Genomic DNA, 18,118 nt, shown 5'->3' with positions numbered 1-18,118 from the left:
CTTAGCAACAAACATGTAAGCTGAGACTTGAATAAGAAGGCACAAGCATGAAATCTCAAAGGGAAAACCATTTGTAAGAGCAGAAATCATTACTCTAAAGACCCTTAGGTTATATCTAGTTGGGAGTGTTGAGGAGATTTGGTTTGATCTGAGATCTGAGAAGTGGACAGGGGTTGACTCCTTTAAGGACTCTTAAGCCCTAGAAAAGTATAATCACAGACCATTAGCCTACATCAGATAGTGGAGTGTCCTGATGTGACTGATACTTGTTAAAGAAACTTCTGTCTGCTATGCTGAGAAAAGCAAGAAGAAAAGATGCAAGACCTGGTCTGTGACTATTGTATTAGTTTAGATTAGGAAAAATAGTAGCTTGAACTGGGATCATAAGCTATCTTCTCCACAGCAACTCTTCTTGATTATCTAGCTCTGCATCTTGCCATTTCATGGAATCTCTAAATATTTGACACCCTAAAGCTTAATCACTCACTTGTTGACCATGACTTCCAGTTATTCTACGTAAATATGGCTTTGGCAAATTTTCCGTTAGCCTATACATTTCTTCTCATTACCACCCTCCAATATGACTCACTCTGTTGTATTTATGGTTTCTATATCATATTAAAAAACAAACCAAAAAAACCAAACACCCACCAACCCAAATCCTCTGTCATTAACTTGATTCCAATTCATATGCCCAACTACAAAGACTTGTAAGCCTTTGTAGAACAGAATACTGTTCTTGACCAAGCTCAGCTTCCTCTCAGTCTTAACATTTATTGCTCCAGTTCCTAATTCTACCTCTTTAGCAAATAATATGTATATTTACTGTAAAGTAAATCTTTCCCATGATTCCACGCTCCAGGGAACATCTTACATTTAAGACATTGACCCTCCCTACTTCCTCCTTCCTCATTGACTGACATTCCTCACAGGCACCTAACACTCTATTCACACTCCTTTATAATTTTAGATGTATTTTTCTTTCTATCTGGGCACATACAGTATTCTTAAGAGCATCTATAAAACAAGAGTAATAAAGATAACCCTGATTCCATAGAGTTGTAGAAGATAAAATGAGGATCTGCTGTGAACTCAGTAGATATTAGCTATTGCTACCCTTTTTGTTTCTGTTATGTAACCTACTCTACTCACCTGGAAAAGTAATGCTCTTTCAAGACTCAATGTAGATGGTAACTCTAGTGAGTTGCTCATCTTCTTCATACTCTGTGTCCTTCTAGCAACTCAGCTAGGTTTCCCTCTTGCTCTCTGCCTCCACCTGTTAGACTTGCTAGTTTGCTTATTGTGAAGAACATCTGTGCACAATGTATATCAAAGTGTCTTTTCATGTTGGAGAGAGGTTGATTGAGGCAGAGAGTTAAATACCTTACCCATGTTTCTAACAAAGCAGATATTGATTCACTGCTTAGTACAGCAACACCTCTGGAGAACCAACATATAGTACAATGCCTTTCTGATTAGGCTCCTAGTCAGTGCCCCTGTTTCCTTCCTTGTTGAAATAGTTCAAGCAGTTATGGACGGGTTGTTGTTGTTGTTGTTGTTATGTGCCAAAAGAAAAAAAAACCAAAACCAACAACAACAAACTATTATACTATTAAGTTTATCAGAGTATGTCAAACAACATACTAGAGAGAAAGAATTCTCCTGAAGGGTACCCACCTGTATATGTGCAATACGGGATACTTTTATCTTTAGAGAATCAGGGAATTAAGTGAAAATAAACAAATGGTTAAAGTTGGGATCATTTCAGACATGTTTCAGGACCCATTTGGGGAGGGGGAGAAATATACACAGTCAGAGAAAACCAAGAGTTAAAATACCGAGGGAATTTTGTTCTGTGTGTTTCTGTATCTATGATAGAAGAGGCTATAAAAAGCAATATTTATCCACATATGTGTTCTATAGCCATGTGATCTATCTCTCTAATTAGATAGTCAATTATTTTTAAAGAGCTGCAAATCAGCTCTATAAGAATGTCATAGATGCATCCCATTTAGAAACACCTTGCAGATAAATTTTATTTTATTTTTCCTAAGCCCTCCTGCATCCTTGAAAGAACAACAAAGATCTTACTATACAACTAATTTCTGAACCATATCATTACTGCCTAGGAGTTTGTTAATCATACTTCCATTTCTTCTCCTACATCATTACGCTTTGAGATAGAAGCTGTCTGGTATGTGAACTTCCTTGGAGAAATAAGCAGTTGTCATAGGCAAGCTTCTTAGGAGATATAATGTTATTTCCATGCAAAATTTCCCGAGCAATAAAAAAAGGCTTAAAATGGTAAAAAAAAAAAAGCTGCATGATGTTTAAGCAGAATTATTAATAAGAGCACTGAATCTTTTGGTTCTGTAGAATCTTTCAAAATATAGACAACTTGGAGGTTGGCCAGACAGAAGCAACAGGCAAGATTAGGGGAATTGAAGGGATGATTTATGAAGAAAGATTAAAGGAGCTAAATATGGATAGCCTGGCTCTGTGACAACTCAGAGGAAATGACATTACCGGGTTATAGATATTTGAAAGTGGCCAGGCACATGCAGAGCGAGAGACTACTTAGGTAATGGGATGAAATCAAGAGAGGGAAAATTGTAAACTCAATATTGGAATTTTTTAATTTTTTTTTTGGCTGAAAGAGTGCATAGATTATAAAAGAGCTATCCCAGAACCTACTGCTTGTGTTAAAGCAAGAGGCAGAGTGTGAGAGTTCAAAGTCTCTAATGGTTTCCTGATTCTAAGTTATCTGATGCGTGGAAGCAGGATTTACTCATTGTTAATCCATAGGATTTAGCACATTAAGAATGTCATAGAGAGAAACACGACGAGAGAGAAGAAAATCGACTTTGAAGTCAGACACCAAAGATTTCAATGATATCTTGAATAGTTTATTGTACCTTAGCCAAGCTACTTTGTGAAGCTTCGTGAGTAAAATGGATATTAATAAGTACATACCTTAACACAGTGCCTGCAGCAATGGGATCAAGTATGTCAGAAATGAGGATGGCACAGGATATATAGTTTAGGCTTCAGATCTGTTGTTCACAGGATTGCTATGGGTTGTATTGTACTCAATGGTACCTAGCACCACCACCACCAATAACAACAACAATAACCTTGTGGAATGTATGCGAAGTTTATAGAAGTCATCTTGACACCTAACTTTACCTAGTTAATAACTATGAAAAACATCCTCTACTATCTTGCTGTCATTATCTAATTTATTACTGTAGTAATAAAAAAATATAAATAAAAATAAAATAGAAATTAAAAAAAAATTATTCCTGAACATCAACCTGGATTATCTCCAGTAGTTTCCACAAAGCCTGCAAGGTGATGTGTTTGGGTTGTTTTGGGGTTTTTTTGTTTGTTTTTAGCACATGTCTGACAAAGTCATAGCCTAACTTAAAATCTCCAATGGCCTATCATTCCCTTCAGTATAAAATCTATTTTTAGTGTGGCAATACTTCATGCTTATATTTGCCTGTGTTTCTGGTCTCAACTTACATAACCCTTCCTCTTTCACAGTAATGCTTTAGCCATGATGATTTGATTGTATTTCCCCAAATGAACCTTTCTCTTATGCCTTTTTGCAAACATATAAACATGTTGATATCTCTTCTGAGAACACACACTTCTCTCTAATTTTCCACATTTCTTTTCTGTCTGTTGTTATTGTGATGGGCTCTTAATTCAGAAACAACTCATAGCTGACTCTCCAGTGGGTTTTCAGAGTCTGTAATGGTACATGAGGCGATTGCCCGTATTTCTTCCTCACAGAGAATCTGGTGGATCTGAACAACTTTGTGTGGGCAGCACAATACCTTGCCCGCTAGACCATCAGGCCTCTCTTTTTCTCTAGTTAGTTTTCCTGTGTTAGTCAACTCAGATTCTGTCTCTTTTGGGCTCTCTTCTCTGGGATCCAGGTGCCTCTCCCATTTGTTTTTATCCTATTAATGTAACGATTTTGTAATTGCATTTTCACATCTGCCTCTCGTAGTAGAGCTTAGGCTTCATTTGGGCAGATATATTCTGTCATACTCTAATTGCTTATCACAATCATTTAGTAGGCATCCAACACATTTGTTAGAAAAATAATAAGTAAATGGGTTGAAGGTATCAATGTACCTAGATTATAGGCTATCATCACCTAAGATTAATTTGCTTTCTTTTAATTATTGAAATTAAGGAATCCATCTGGTTGTCTCTCATAATCACGATTCTGAATGAATTTTGCTTATTAGTTTGTGTGCATTGATGCCTATACTCACCCTTGCCTATCATGTCAGGAAGATACCCCAGTTTAGGAGGAGCTGGGCAATGAATAAGGATTACAGAAGAAGAACTGATGCCTTTAGGTTGTGGTGCTGCAAAAGAGTACTGAATACGCGTGGACTGCCAAAAGAACAAACAGATATGTCCTGGAAAGGGTGCAGCCAGAGTGCTCCTTAGAGGCAAGGATAATGAAGCTTCTTCTTTCATACTTTGGTCATGTAGGTAAGAGAGGCTATTCTTTGGAAAGGGACATCATGTTTGGAAAGATGTAGGGTCAGTTAAGGAGAAGAAGAGCCCCAGTGAGATAGAGTGACACTCAGTAACTTCAGCAATGGTATCTAATGTTTAGTGTTGTCGGCCAAGGGAAAAGAATAAAGTGACTGGATACCAAGAATGGAGGAGAAAACAGAGAGACTAAAGGCAGGGGGGTGAATATCTTGAAAAACTGAAGCCCTTAAGCCACATCTTTCTGTGGCTTTATTGAGAATCACCAGGAAGTAAATCACAAAGAGAAATCTTTTGCAAATGAAGCTGAGTTTTTCTCCATAGTCAACCTTATGCTTATCTCAGGAGGGAGGGGTTAGTACATACAATCTAAGAATTGTGGAAACCCTTAGGTCTGCCTTGGTGCTTGACCCCTGTGACCTGTCTCAGGGGGAATTCCAGCTTGTATTTATGCCTTCCTCATATCCAGATACAGCATATGGTTAATTATTAATATTTAATTTGATATTTGGCTTCTCATGTCTCAGAGATGAGGATGGCACAAGATAGGGCAGGTTTCACAATGGCTCCTTATAAGGTGGTTATGAGTCACACTTGATTTGATGGCCCCTAACAACACCAGCAAGGAGGATCTGCAGGTTAGATGATTCGCAATTGCAATGGAAAAGTCTGCTGTTAGGGACCTCTCCAAAGTACTGAAGAGCAATGGTGTCTCTCTGGAGACTAAGGTGCATCTGATACAGGCCATGGTCTTTTTTTTTCTTTCTTTTTTTTTTTAAATTGTTATTAAATTTTATTAGTTTTGATGAACATTTACAGAGATTTTAGATTTTCATTCATTCATTGTTGCACTGTTTTCTCTACCCTCCTCCCCAGTTCATTCTTCTTCCCCCACCGAATGTCTGTTTTAATTGTCCAGTTTTGTCGAAGCCAGTTTTGATTAATCTCCTTTGTCACTGTGTCCTTTGCCATTCCCTATCACTCCTCCCTGAGAGAGACTTCACCCTGATTCATAAGGAAAAGGGGATGGCGTATTCTCTTACCTACTTCCTGCTGAAAAGGGACGCTGTGGGTTTCAGGGTGAAGATCTTCTCTCACTACTCTAAAGGGCCCCTTTGGCAGTGGGAAACACAGACTATTATGGAGATTGATTTTGGAATTTAGATACACTGTTATCAATTGTGCTTAGCCATACATGTTCATATCCTTGAAGATGTATCATGGAAGTGTTGCAGCCTAGAAGACACAAATTTAACTAACAAGTTAAAAGTACATAAGTCAAAAATTAAAAATCAATAATATTCCAAGTAGAGGTTCTAATAGTGGCACAAATCAAGTTACAGAGGGAAGGTGGTTCTTACAAAGGCCATGGTCTTTGCTATCACATGTTATGTATGCATCAGAGAGTTGGACAATTACTAAGGAGGATAGAAGGAGAATTGATGCCTTTGAGCTGTGGTGCTGGAGAAGAGTATTGAGGGTACTATGGACTGTGAGGAAAACAAACAGATCCATCCTGGAGAGGGTTAAACTTGGCGGCTCCCTGGAGACAAGGATTCTGAGGTTCTGTCTAATATACTTTGGACATGTTGTAAGGAGGGACCAGTCCTTGGAGAGGGACATTATGCTTGGGAGGGTGGAGGGACAGCACAGGAGGTGGATTGACTCAGTGACTGTGGTAATCGGAGACAGTGTGATTGGCACAGGACAGAGCAGAGTTTAGGGCTGTTATACATAGGGTCGCTATGAGTCGCAAGTGACTCGAGGACACATAACAACAACAACTGGAGAGAGATATGTCAATATAGGTAATACTTGAAATTGTTCTACTTTTACAAAGGGAAAAGGAATCAAGGAAGCCCAATTGATAAAGTGCCTGACTGCTAGCTAAAAGCTCAGTGGTTCAAATCCATCAGCTGTTCTATTAAGAAACATGTGATAATCTGCTTCTATAAGGATTTGCAACTTTGAAAACCCTATAGATCACTTCTATTCTGTCACATAGGAATACTATAAGTAGGATTTGACTTGGGAGTAGAGGATTCATTTTTTGGCTTTTTAGATGTTGGCTTCTGTTTTTATAATTAAAAATTCCATGAATTTTGTATGCCTCATGGGAGAGGAGAATAAAAACAGAAGAAATAGAAATGAGAGGTAGAAATAAGTATGTAATAGAATGCATACAAACTGTACTTTCTGCACATTTTCCCCCTTGCTAGTGCTTGCCAATGGCCCAGCTGCTTAACCTTAAGACACATGGCCAGCCTCCCTCGTCTAGAGTTTGTCCTAATTGCTGAGTGCATCGTAGCGTCTTAGATGATCAATTGCACATGCCAAGAGCAGAGTGTTAAGATTCATGAAATTTCGGTTCACTCCATTAATAATCTGAGCAGAGTTTTCATTCCTCCTTCCTCTTTGTTTTTGCCTTTGCCAAGTCTTCATTTCCAGTCTTTTGTGCTTGTGTGTATAAAGGAGACAAATGAAATTTCAGATATGGCAATGAACCACCACCTAAAAGGGCACCCCCGTGTCGCCTGCGTCCCTTCACAGCTGTGTGATAAATTGCCATCTTTAGAACTAATTGTTACTTTTTCTGGAAGTGTTTACTTGTTTGCTTTTCTTCACTGGTACCTAGTGAACCTCTAAGAGAGAGTGAAACTTTCCCTTTTTCTTTCAAAGGCTTAGTAAGAGTCAAGGACACCACGAATCAACAGAAGTGGCAGATGACAAGAGTGATGCCACCGTGTTGGTCTCTAGCACACAGGTCTTGATGTTGTCTCAGGTCATAACATTTTTATTGTCTTGAACAGTCTAACATATCTAGTATTTTCTTTTTTTTGGCTCTGCATTCAGATTTCTATGAAATTGTATTCCATCCTCAATGAAAGAACAATATTAACTTACCAAAGCATTTATTCTCTTTCTTGTCAGGTTCTTTAGAGATGAAAGTGAGTTATTTCCCACTCTGCACCTCTGCACAAATATGACTAACCTCTCTCAGATTTATAGCATGTGAAGATACACACAAGTGGCACTGTTCCTAGGACACTCAAATCAACGATGGCTCTACTATGCCATTGAGTACGATGAATGAGCTTGAGTACCCTGGACTGATACAGTAACTCGGGCAAAAGGGGTAGATAGATGTGTCAGAGACTGTGAGACTGGCTCAAGACAAGGTAGCCTTCAGAGTTGCTGTATATAGGGTTGCTATGACTCAACAACACATAACAACAGCAAGAACTTCTGAGCTACAGAAGTCAGAAAAGTTTACAACATACATTTATGCAACTGGTATACTGCACTTATTATTATGAATAAAATACTTGCACATTTTATTAATAGGCAATATTCCACTCCCAAAGAGAATTGCAGTGAAAAAAATGATGTCTGGAAATCTCTCCTAGCATGTTTGTTTATTGTGTTGGGATGATTTGCATGTTTCTATGATATTGAGGGCTGTGTAAGTTATGTTTCAAATACCAGCAGGGTTTGAAATGGTGGACAGGTTTCAATAGAGTTTTTTGGGGAAAAAAACAAACACACCAAAACCAAACACCAGACTCAGAAGAAAGAGCTGGCAATCGGTCAAGGAAAATATTGTCATAAAAGAATGTTGAATGGCTTACTTCCTTTGAATGCATTATCCAGATAGATCAATTATTCTAGGACCACATCCTATGCAGTAGAATAGTGGACCAAAGCAGGCCAGGGAGACAGATGAATTGTCACAATAGTCACAATACTCGACTCAAATGTAATGGAAATCATGACAATGACATAAGATCAAGCTTCTTTTATTATGCTGTACAGAGAATTACCGCAAGGTGGAATTAACATGGCGCAGCTGTCGATCTATCTCACTAGGAATGTTTTCAGTGGTCTTATTTGTGAGGCAGGTTAAGAGGGCTACTAATGTCCAATAAGTCTAGACAAATGATGCTATCACACAATATAAAATCCCAGAAACACTGGAATATGTAAATAAAATACTTCTTAGTGTATTTCCATGTTATTGTTGTTGTTGTTACATGCCATCTAATCACCTTTGGTTCCTAGTGACCCCATGTACAATAACTCTGAACTCTTCTTTATCCTGAGCCAATCTTACTGTCTCTGACACATCTATCTCCATTACCTCAGTTTCTGTATCAATCTATCTTATCCAGAATCTTCCTCTTCTGAGCTATCCCTTTGCCCTTTCAAGCATGATAGGGACTAGTCCCTCCTGGCCACATGCCCAAAGTATATCTCGTGAAGCTTCAAAATCCTTGCCTCCAAGGAGCAGCCTGGTTTCACCCTCTCCAGAATAAACCTTTTTTTTTCTCTCTCTCTCTTTTGTTTTGTTTGTCTATGGTATGTTCAATAGTCTTCTCCAGCACCACAACTCAAAGCTATTATCTCTTCTTCTGTCATCCCCAGCCACTGTCCAGCTCTTTGATGCATAGTAAGTAATTGTGAAGACTATGGCCTGAATCACGTGCATCTTAGTCTCCAGACTTTCATCATTCCTCTCTAGCACTTTGGAGAAGACCCTGACTTTTGGTATTTTGACTGCTGGTACCAAGAGTGTTTTGTTGTTAACAACCTTAGTCTTGCCGGGGAAGGAGGGACAATCTCCTCCTGTACCAGTCAGATCTGATTTGACGGTACATGCACACAAAAACAACAACCTTAGTCTCTTCTCCATCTATCTTGATCCTGCCAATTGGCCAGTGGTGACATTTTTTGTCTTCTTGATGTTGAGCTTCAATCCATATTAAAGACTTTATTCAAGGTCTTTGACCTTGTGCAGCAAACCCTTCAGGTCCTTCTAAGTTTCTGAGTGCAAGGTTGTATCATCTGTATAATGCAGGTTATTGATGAGTCCTTCCTCCAATCCTTATGCCACATTCATCCTCATAAAGTCCAGCTTTCTGAATAATATGTTCTGCATACAGATTGAAAACATATAGACACAGGATGCACCCCTGACACACTCGCTCCATTCTGAGGACGGCTTCCTGGTCCAAGTATAAGAGTCACATGAGCACAGTCAAGTGTTCTGGGATTCCCATTAGGGTTAGCCACAATGTGTTGTTATCCATTGGTCAAACGCCTTTGTATAGTTAATGAAACACAGACAATCCTCTGATATTCTCTGCTTTTAGCAAAGATCCATCTGACATCAATGATAATGTCACGACCTCTTCTAAACCCAACTTGTATTTCTGGTAGTTCTCTGTCCATGTGCTGTTCCAGTCATTCTTGAATACTCTTCTAAATACCATGTTATTAGGTGCCATCAAGTTGACTACAACTCACAGTGACCCTGTAAGCAACCTACCAAACTTGATCCAATCTTGGACCATATACTATGAGTTATTGTTGTTAGGTGCTGTCAAGTGGAGTACAACCTGTAGAAACTTATTGAACAACAGATCTGAAGAAAGCTACTTAAAAAGCATAAGGTTTTTTTTCACTTCTTCAAAGAATTAGGAACAAAGCATTTTCTTTTGTGCATTTAATACATGCAAAACTTTATAGTAGGTACAAAGCTGTAGTTCTAATAGAAGGATGTCATTTAGGAAGAACTTAACAGGCACACACTACATTGAGTGGTATCAGTCACACTCAGGTAAAAGAATTGAATTTGATGATGATAGTGAAGGCTCAACAAGTCTAAGAAGACTTAATAGGGGGAGAAGAGTTTGACCATAGCATTTGAGGTAACTAGATGAGGGAAAAGAGAGGTAGCGTTAATGAAGAGATATGCATGTAAGCTTGGGATGAGAGCGTGAAACCTAATTACCTGTACTCATCACCATGATTGAATGGATTGCCCAGCAGGCTCTGGAGGAAGTGTCATCTTGGTTTCACCATGGTTACTTAGAATAACTGATTTTGACCTTGAAAAATTGGTAAACGTATGATACGAGGCAAGCAATTTAGAACACCTCTGGACCTTTTAGACTGGCATACATTTCACAATTTCCCTTTTACATAACACAACAGGGCAGAAGTGACATGTGAGCTTGGGAAGTGTTGGCCCCGGAGCCTGCCTTTGTTTTCATTTCCCCAGAATTTGGATTTTAGACACAGATTCATTGCCGGAGTTTCTTTCTTAATGAAATTGATGGTTGGTGGGTGATTTCCCTTTTAACATTATCTCAGTCAAAGATATCTGATATCCCAATGTCCAATCCTACTCTATTCCCATTCCCATTAACTGTTGTATGGGGAGCATAAGATTAGACATGGAAGTCTAAATTCTATTTGTTACTCTGTTGTGTGGTGGGAATGATTTACAAACAAGTTTGCTGACCAATGGGTTAGGGATTTAACACCATTTAGAGAATCCTCAAAAGAAAGGCCTGGAAGTCTATTTCAGGAAATGCTGCTTTTGAATCCTCATCAGTTAGTTTTACTCTGGCACGCATGCCATCACCCTGAGTTCAGAATGAACTCCGCTGAGATGGATAACCAACTCAAGACGGGGACACCAAAGACTACTAGGAGAACAAACAAATTGAGCGAGACGTGCAGCCAGAATGCTTTAGTAGATATGGTGAAACTGTCTCCAATTCTGCACATGCCATCAAGAGAGTCTAGTTTCTGGGAAAAGAATATTGTGCTTGATAAAGCAGTTGTTGTTGCTGTTAGGTGCCATCAAGTCAGGTATGACTCAGTGACCCTATGAACAATAGATCTGAACCCTATTCTATCCTATGCCATCCCCACACTTCTTGACCCACAAGAGCCCATTGCAGCAGTCACCATGTCAATCCATCTGGTTGAGTATTTTCACCTTCACTGACCCACCACCCTTCCCAGCATTATGCCCCTCTCCAAGGAATAGCCCCTCCTAGCAACATGCCCAAAGTATGTGAGGCGAAGAAGCCTCATTATTCTTTCCTCCAAAGATCACTCGGCTGCACCCTCTCCAAGATATTTTATTTATTCTTTTGGCCATTCATAGGATGCTCAGCACTCTTTTCCAACACCACAGCTCAAACGCATCAATTCTTTTGTCATCCTTATTCATTGTTCTGCCTTCAGATGCATAGCAAGTGAACAAAAAGACCATGGCCTGAATCAGATGCATCTGAGTCCTTAAACTGACATTAGCCATAGGTCCCTATCTGCAGACTTTCTCGGTGCAATGTTACTCATTACTGCTGAACTGCTGGTACCCAGGGTGAAGCAGAGTCAGCAAAAAAGAGGAAGACCTTCAATGAGATGAACTGACCCTGTAGCTCAATGTACTCCAACATCAGTAATTTTGGGGATGGTGTAGGACTGAGCAGTAGTTTCCTTCTGGTTTACCTATCATCATTCTTTTGTTGTTGTTATATACTATTGAGTCAGAACCGACTCATAACTGACCCTGTTATTAGGGGAAGTCACACAGGAGGAGACTGACCATCTTTCTCTGATGGAGCGTCTGGTAGATTGAAACCACATGTTTCCTGATTGGCAGTGCAACCACTGTTGCTCCTTTATCGTCATGAGTCAGAGACAACTTGATGACCTCCAAAAACAATCACAAAAACTAGCATTGAGTACCGTTGAGCTGGGCTAGGTGGGGTCCTGCTCCAACCTGCCCTATCGATCTCCCCCATTGACTTTCCTGTTCCAATCCAAGTGGTTAAAGAAAAATGCAACATTTCCAGAGCATGGTTTTGTGAAATTTCACTGAAAAGTTGAAATAAGCAATGTCAGCAGCCTTATGTTCTTGCTAATGGTTTGGCATACCTTATGAATAAACAACACCCATTTTTCTTGTTACTGGAACTCATTTGCAGTAAATTTATAAAGCCATAATTCTACCGTGCTTTTTGACAGAGAGTCTAGAAGGGGAAAAATGACAGTGCAGTTGGGTGCTGGCGTCTGGGTGCACTTTTATGCACATGGGAATGGCCTGAAGGAGAATCGTTCTGAGGTACAAAGATAATCTGATTCATAACTCTACCTAGAGGCATTTAAAGAAGCTGTCAGAAGGCTCCTACAGTGACAAATTTGAATCCCAGGGAGCTTATGGAGGTGAAATGTGGACACACTTTGGAGAAACAGTTGCAGTCTTTTCAAGAGGAAGATTCCTGCTCTATGCTTGTTTCTCTCTCTCTCTGTATTTACTGCTTCACATCCAGAGATCTAGGTAAAATTTTTCTGTTCCTTCATGTAATTTCTTTAACAAAGTAAATTTGAATGGGATCAGTGTTGTGACTTAGAGATCTATGAGTTGAGCTAGAAAAGGATTAATTGAAAATATCAAAGGAATTGACTGTCTTTCTCCCTGACTCCATTTCTTGTGCTTGAGGCGTCTTGGCTATTTGGTCTAAGGAAGCATTATGAATTTAAACTCTCGGGGCCAAGTCACTGAAAGTAGACATATCCTTACTGATGAGATTTTTGAAGTCCCTTTGTGTGTAAGTGGTCATCAGTTACCATTTTATTGTTATCTCTTTTTAAATTTGATATAGAGGTTTTCAAACGTGTAATTCATAAGCTAGTGATTGAGATATGAGCACTCCCTATGTAATACACTTCTGATGAGTTTCCATAGTGTGCTATTTATATTTAAATCTGATTTACACAACCTTAGTATAAAAGCTGTTTGAGCAAATGCTACAAAATGAATCTGTTTGTATGGCTAAGACACAGGATAATTTCATCAATTTGCACGTCAAATTTTCATGTACTTCAACAGAAAATGTAAGACTTGGTATTGGAAAGGAAAAATGAGAGAGAAAGAAAAAGGTTAGCAAGTATTTGCAGTCTAGAAAGTAAGTTTTGAGCCTCTTTGAAAAAATTGCAAAGATGGACTTATTCCAGAAATGTTCCATAATTACAGCTAGAAGACAAAACAGAATCCTAAATGAATGGGATTTTGAGCTAAAATGCACACAGAAAATTCATATGTTTGTGTGTTTATAAAAGAAAAAAAATAAGTTTTGAAAATGTAAAGACTCAAGGGTCTGTCTGCTCATGCAGAGCAGAAACCTGACCTCTAACTTTCCAATTCCAGACATCACATTTCCCAATATGCACACTGCTGAGAATTGAAGGAAGCAGTTATTAAAAGGAAAGGGACTATTTTAGAGCAATACAATATTGCTTAGAATTCAAAATCCTATCCATGCTCTTTCCAGACTGTATTGGAAAGAAATTTTATTATTTTTTGTTTTCATTTAAAACACCAAACTTTTTAATACAGGGTCAATATTTCTTTAAAATTATCCTAAAGACAAACTAATTTTTTTTAAAAATTAACAAAAGAAAACAATAACTAATGTACTATTTTCAGTCCACACAGTCAAGTGCCTTTGCATAGTCAATAAAGAACAAACAGACATTCTTCTGGTATTCCTTACTTTGAGCTAGGATCCATTTGACATCAGTAATTATATCCCTTGTGCCATGGCCTCTTCTAATTCTTGCTTGAACTTCTGACATTTCCCTATCTCTGTACTGTTCTAGCCATTTTTAAATGAAGGTGTACCTAACTGGGCCATGGTCTTCTCAATTACTTGTCATGCTTCAGAGAGTTGGATAATGTCTAAGATGACAGAAGGAGAATAGATGCCTTTGAGTTGTGATGCTGGAGAAGAGTCTTAAACATACCATGGATTGCCAAGAAAACAAATGTGTATGTCTTGGAGAGGGTGAAACCAAGTCGGCCCTTGGAGGCTAAGACTTTGAAACTCCTCCTCCTTTACTTTGGGCACATGGCCAGGAGAGATCAGTTTGTGGAGAAGGACATCATGCTCAGAACCATGGACAGATGGCGCAGGAAAGGAAGACCTGGGATGAGATGGACTGTAACTCGGGCAATGGGGGTTGGTGTGTCAGAGTTAGTGAGACTGGCTCAGGACAGGGACAGGTTCAGGGTTGCTGTACTTAGGGTCACTATACATTGCAGGCAACTCAATGGCATATAACAACAATAACAGACTATGACAGGCTTGGAAGCAGGAGTAGCATCCACTTCCTCAATAGCATGCTTCCGGAAACTATGAACTTTGATAAATGTCGATAGTTGTAGAGGGGCTTCAGTTCTTTTGTTCATAGGGTTGTTATGTGAGTTGTGCTCAACTCTAAGGCAATCAACAACAAGAAAAATAGATGAACTCAATAGCAGCTCAGAAGCTTGTTTTAATTGTAAACATAAGTAATTCTTCTCATACTACTTGTAGTCATTGGAGAAGCTTTCTTGTATTAACGGTTTTTCAATTATCTCATTAGTTGACACTGGATATGAGTTAGATATTAATGTTTTCTTTGTCAGAACATTAAGATACTATGTCTGTATGATATCATTCTAGAATTACCAAATATTATGCCACACACTGAGTTTTATGTTATCTAATCCTATTAATTCCAGATTTGGAGTTGAGGAAAGCCAGGCTTGACTTATGAAATATGTTAAAAATCTAAGGTGAAAAAACACCTTTTGTTTGGTCCCCTGTTGAAAAATTTCCTAGGCTTTTTGAAATTCAGTACACTAAATATAGGTGCTGTTATTCTCAGAAGATTCAAGTTCATGCAGTATATAGAAGCTTCATTATTTTGATCCTGAAATACATGAGATATGTGACAAGAGAAAGAGAACATCCTTGAGGTCATGCAGACTTACATCCAATTCCAGCATCAAGAAGGAGCTGCGTGACTGAGCCAAGTTACCTTGTTCCTATACTTGCAGCAGTGTTGGTAAAATTAAAAACCTATGCCCCCCCAAAAAAAGATCAAGAAAACAATAGTATTTTTAGTAGCTCCAGAAATGTAATAAACTAATAACATTAAAAATGTAGGACACTACTATTACACAAGAGACTGACAAAAGACCTACGCAAATGGAAGAGTATTCTGTGTTCATAAATTGGAAGACTTCTCAAATTCAATATTTTCCTAAGCTATTTATAGATAAAATTTGTTTCTGACCACCATTCCAACAGCATTCTTAATGAAATGGAAATTCAGAGTTCCAGTTCTAAGGAAAGGCCCTCTGTCTGCATCATCTCTGTTGGAAGGTCCTTCTTTTCTCTGGTTGGCTTGGTGTTCTTTGGTTTTCTTTGGTTTTCAGGTGAACCAGGGTTGGGACCTGAGTACAAAAGGGCCTACTGTATCCTTGTGATGCTTTTTAGTGGTTTCTAAGATTTTCTCTCTTAATTCACTTTGTTGTATACTGTAGAGTTGGAACTGACCCATAGCTGACCTTCCAGAGGGTTTTCAGAAACGGTTAATCACACAGGAGGAGATTGCCGATTCTTTTCCCACGGAGCAGCTGTGGACTTTGAACCATGTACCCTCATGATTGCATTGCAGCTTTTTGCCATTCATTTTAGTTCCTTTTTTTCTCTGGGGAAGCAAAGATGTAGCAGACCATACCCTAGAGATGGGTTTAGGGCTGTGATGACACTAAGAAATGTTGTATATGACCCTTAATCATTTTACAATTATGTAGTTTAGCAGATTATGGGGAACAAGAACAATTTCCATATAATATTATTGTTAGACAGTATTGGATTGATTACTACTCCTAGAGACTCCATGAAGAACAGATCTAAACCTTGTCCTAACTTGTGCCATCTTCTCTACCATGCTCAAGCCCATCTTCTGTCTTGCTCATCTTCTACTTTCGGTAGTGTGATTCCTCACTCTACAGACTGATTCCTCCTAAAATGCCCAAAATATATGAGATTTCACCAGCATTGCCTCTAAGGTGCACTCTGATTTCACTTCCTTCAAGACACATTTGTTTGTATTTTTGACATGCGATTGGTGCAAAAGGAACAATAGCATAGTGAGGATTACCTCTACTACCTCCACAAAGGGGAATTGTCCCCATTATTAGTATCTACTGTATCACACAAATAGCCACAAAGTCAGAGATATTCGTGCCCCGCTGCCCCAACTTCCTGCACCTACTTTGACTAATCACTGGGTCCAAAATTCAATGTCAATGACTCACGAACATGACTTTATTCTGAATTAGGTGATTTATTAAGGAAACAGGTTGAGGGGTATTGGAGGTAAAGGGGAGCAAAGAGTGAAATTCCAGGTAGAGTGAACAGAAGTTCCAATCTAGGTTAACAGGAAGATACAATTTCTTAATTAGTCCAGACAGTTTCTCAGTCAACAAGTAAAAATCCAGGTTCAATCTAGCAACACAAATGCAAGAAGCCTGTCGTTTCTTCAGTTATCCAGAAAACTTTGTCTCCTAACAATCACAAGTTAATTCTTCCTTAAATCTTCCAGGGAGTGAAAGCTTTAACTCTGGTTTTGTCTGCAGGTCTCTATTATACTATGCCTTGTCAGTCTATCCACAGTCTGGCCAGCTCTTCCTTTTATATTAGTCCTACAGCTGTTGATGATGTTGAACACACTGAGCAATAGGTGAGCCATGTATCTGCAGTTGAGGCGGCTGAAGACCATGACCCCATAGGGATAAGGCAATGGCTAGAAAAGTAGTGTTCAAAAGTCCTAACACCATATAAGATAACTAATACTTATTTCCAACACTAAAATTTAATGGTATTGATTCTTCATTGGTCTTCCTTATTGAATATCCAACACTAAGATGCATAGAGAATAGTTGAAAATACCGTGACATGAATCACACATACACTTCTTTAAATTGACATAAAAATGCTATGGGTAGTGGAAGAATATTGCTTTATTATTCACATGAACTTGGGGGAGAGTATAATTCAATCCATGATAGTGTATGTATGTATGAATCTTTATATCTATATAGCAGGGTTTAGGGTTGTTGGACATAGGGTCACTGTGAGTTACAGGTGACTCGACAGCACATAACAACAACATAGATCTATATATCTGAACTAACAGCAGACTTTCCCATCATAATACATCTTTCAATTTCCTGCCAAGAGTGTTGACTGTGGAGCAAAGCAAACTAAATCTGCGAACAATCTCAATCTCTTTACCATCCATCCTTATGCTGCCAATTGGCCCAGTGGTGAAAATCTTTGTTTTCTTGATATTGATGCTCAATCCATATTAAAGGCTGCAGTACTTGACCCTCTGCAGCAAGTGCTTCAGGTCCTCTTCAGTTTCAGCAAGCAGGGTTGTGTCAACTGCATAATGTAGATTATTGATGCATCTTCCTCCAATCCTGACCCCACATTTCTCTTCATAGAACCCAGCTTCCTGGATAATCTGTTCTGCATATAGGTTGAAAAGATATGGAGATAGGACACATCCCTGGTGTATTCCTTATAAATTAGTTATTAATTATTACCCTTAGTGGCCATCTATTGGAGGCCAAACTGGCAAACTATAGATGAGAATGTTAGCAGAAAGTGAGAATGGTTTAAGTTAAACAGAAAAACTAGAACAGGAATAATTAGTTTGATGATACAATGTAATAGAATGAAATGTAGAACTTTTGTATATTGTTCTTTTTTTTTTACTACTTTCTTTACATTTCTTTTTTTTATTAAATTTTATTAATTTTAATGAACATTTACAGAGATTTGGGGTTTCCATTCATTCATTGTTGCACTATTTTCTCTACCCTCCCCCCAGTTTGTTCCTCTTTTTCCCCCCCTTGAAAGTCTGTTTTAATTGTCCCATTGCCACAGTGCTTGTCAAAGCC

The 18,118-nt window shown here is 38.7% G+C and overlaps 1 protein-coding gene across 7 annotated transcripts in view; it reads left to right on the top strand.

The window, feature by feature from the left end:
• Positions 1-18,118, top strand: part of NRXN3 (neurexin 3) — a 2,203,380-nt gene that overhangs the window by 2,018,366 nt on the left and 166,896 nt on the right. For 3 of the 7 annotated variants that reach the window (XM_006884636.1, XM_006884635.1, XM_006884637.1), the window contains one exon: positions 16,621-16,651. The exons of the other annotated variants lie outside the window; for them this stretch is intronic. In XM_006884636.1, coding sequence (XP_006884698.1) covers positions 16,621-16,651 — 31 coding nt within the window. The remainder of the gene's footprint in view (positions 1-16,620; positions 16,652-18,118) is intronic. 7 annotated transcript variants of the gene reach the window in all.

This window comes from Elephantulus edwardii, unplaced genomic scaffold (assembly GCF_000299155.1).
Source record: "Elephantulus edwardii isolate Elephantulus edwardi_28Jun2011 unplaced genomic scaffold, EleEdw1.0 scaffold00037, whole genome shotgun sequence".
NCBI lineage: Eukaryota > Metazoa > Chordata > Mammalia > Macroscelidea > Macroscelididae > Elephantulus > Elephantulus edwardii.
The sequence above is the reverse complement of the archived record's forward strand: the minus strand, read 5'-3'. Positions and strand labels throughout refer to the sequence as shown.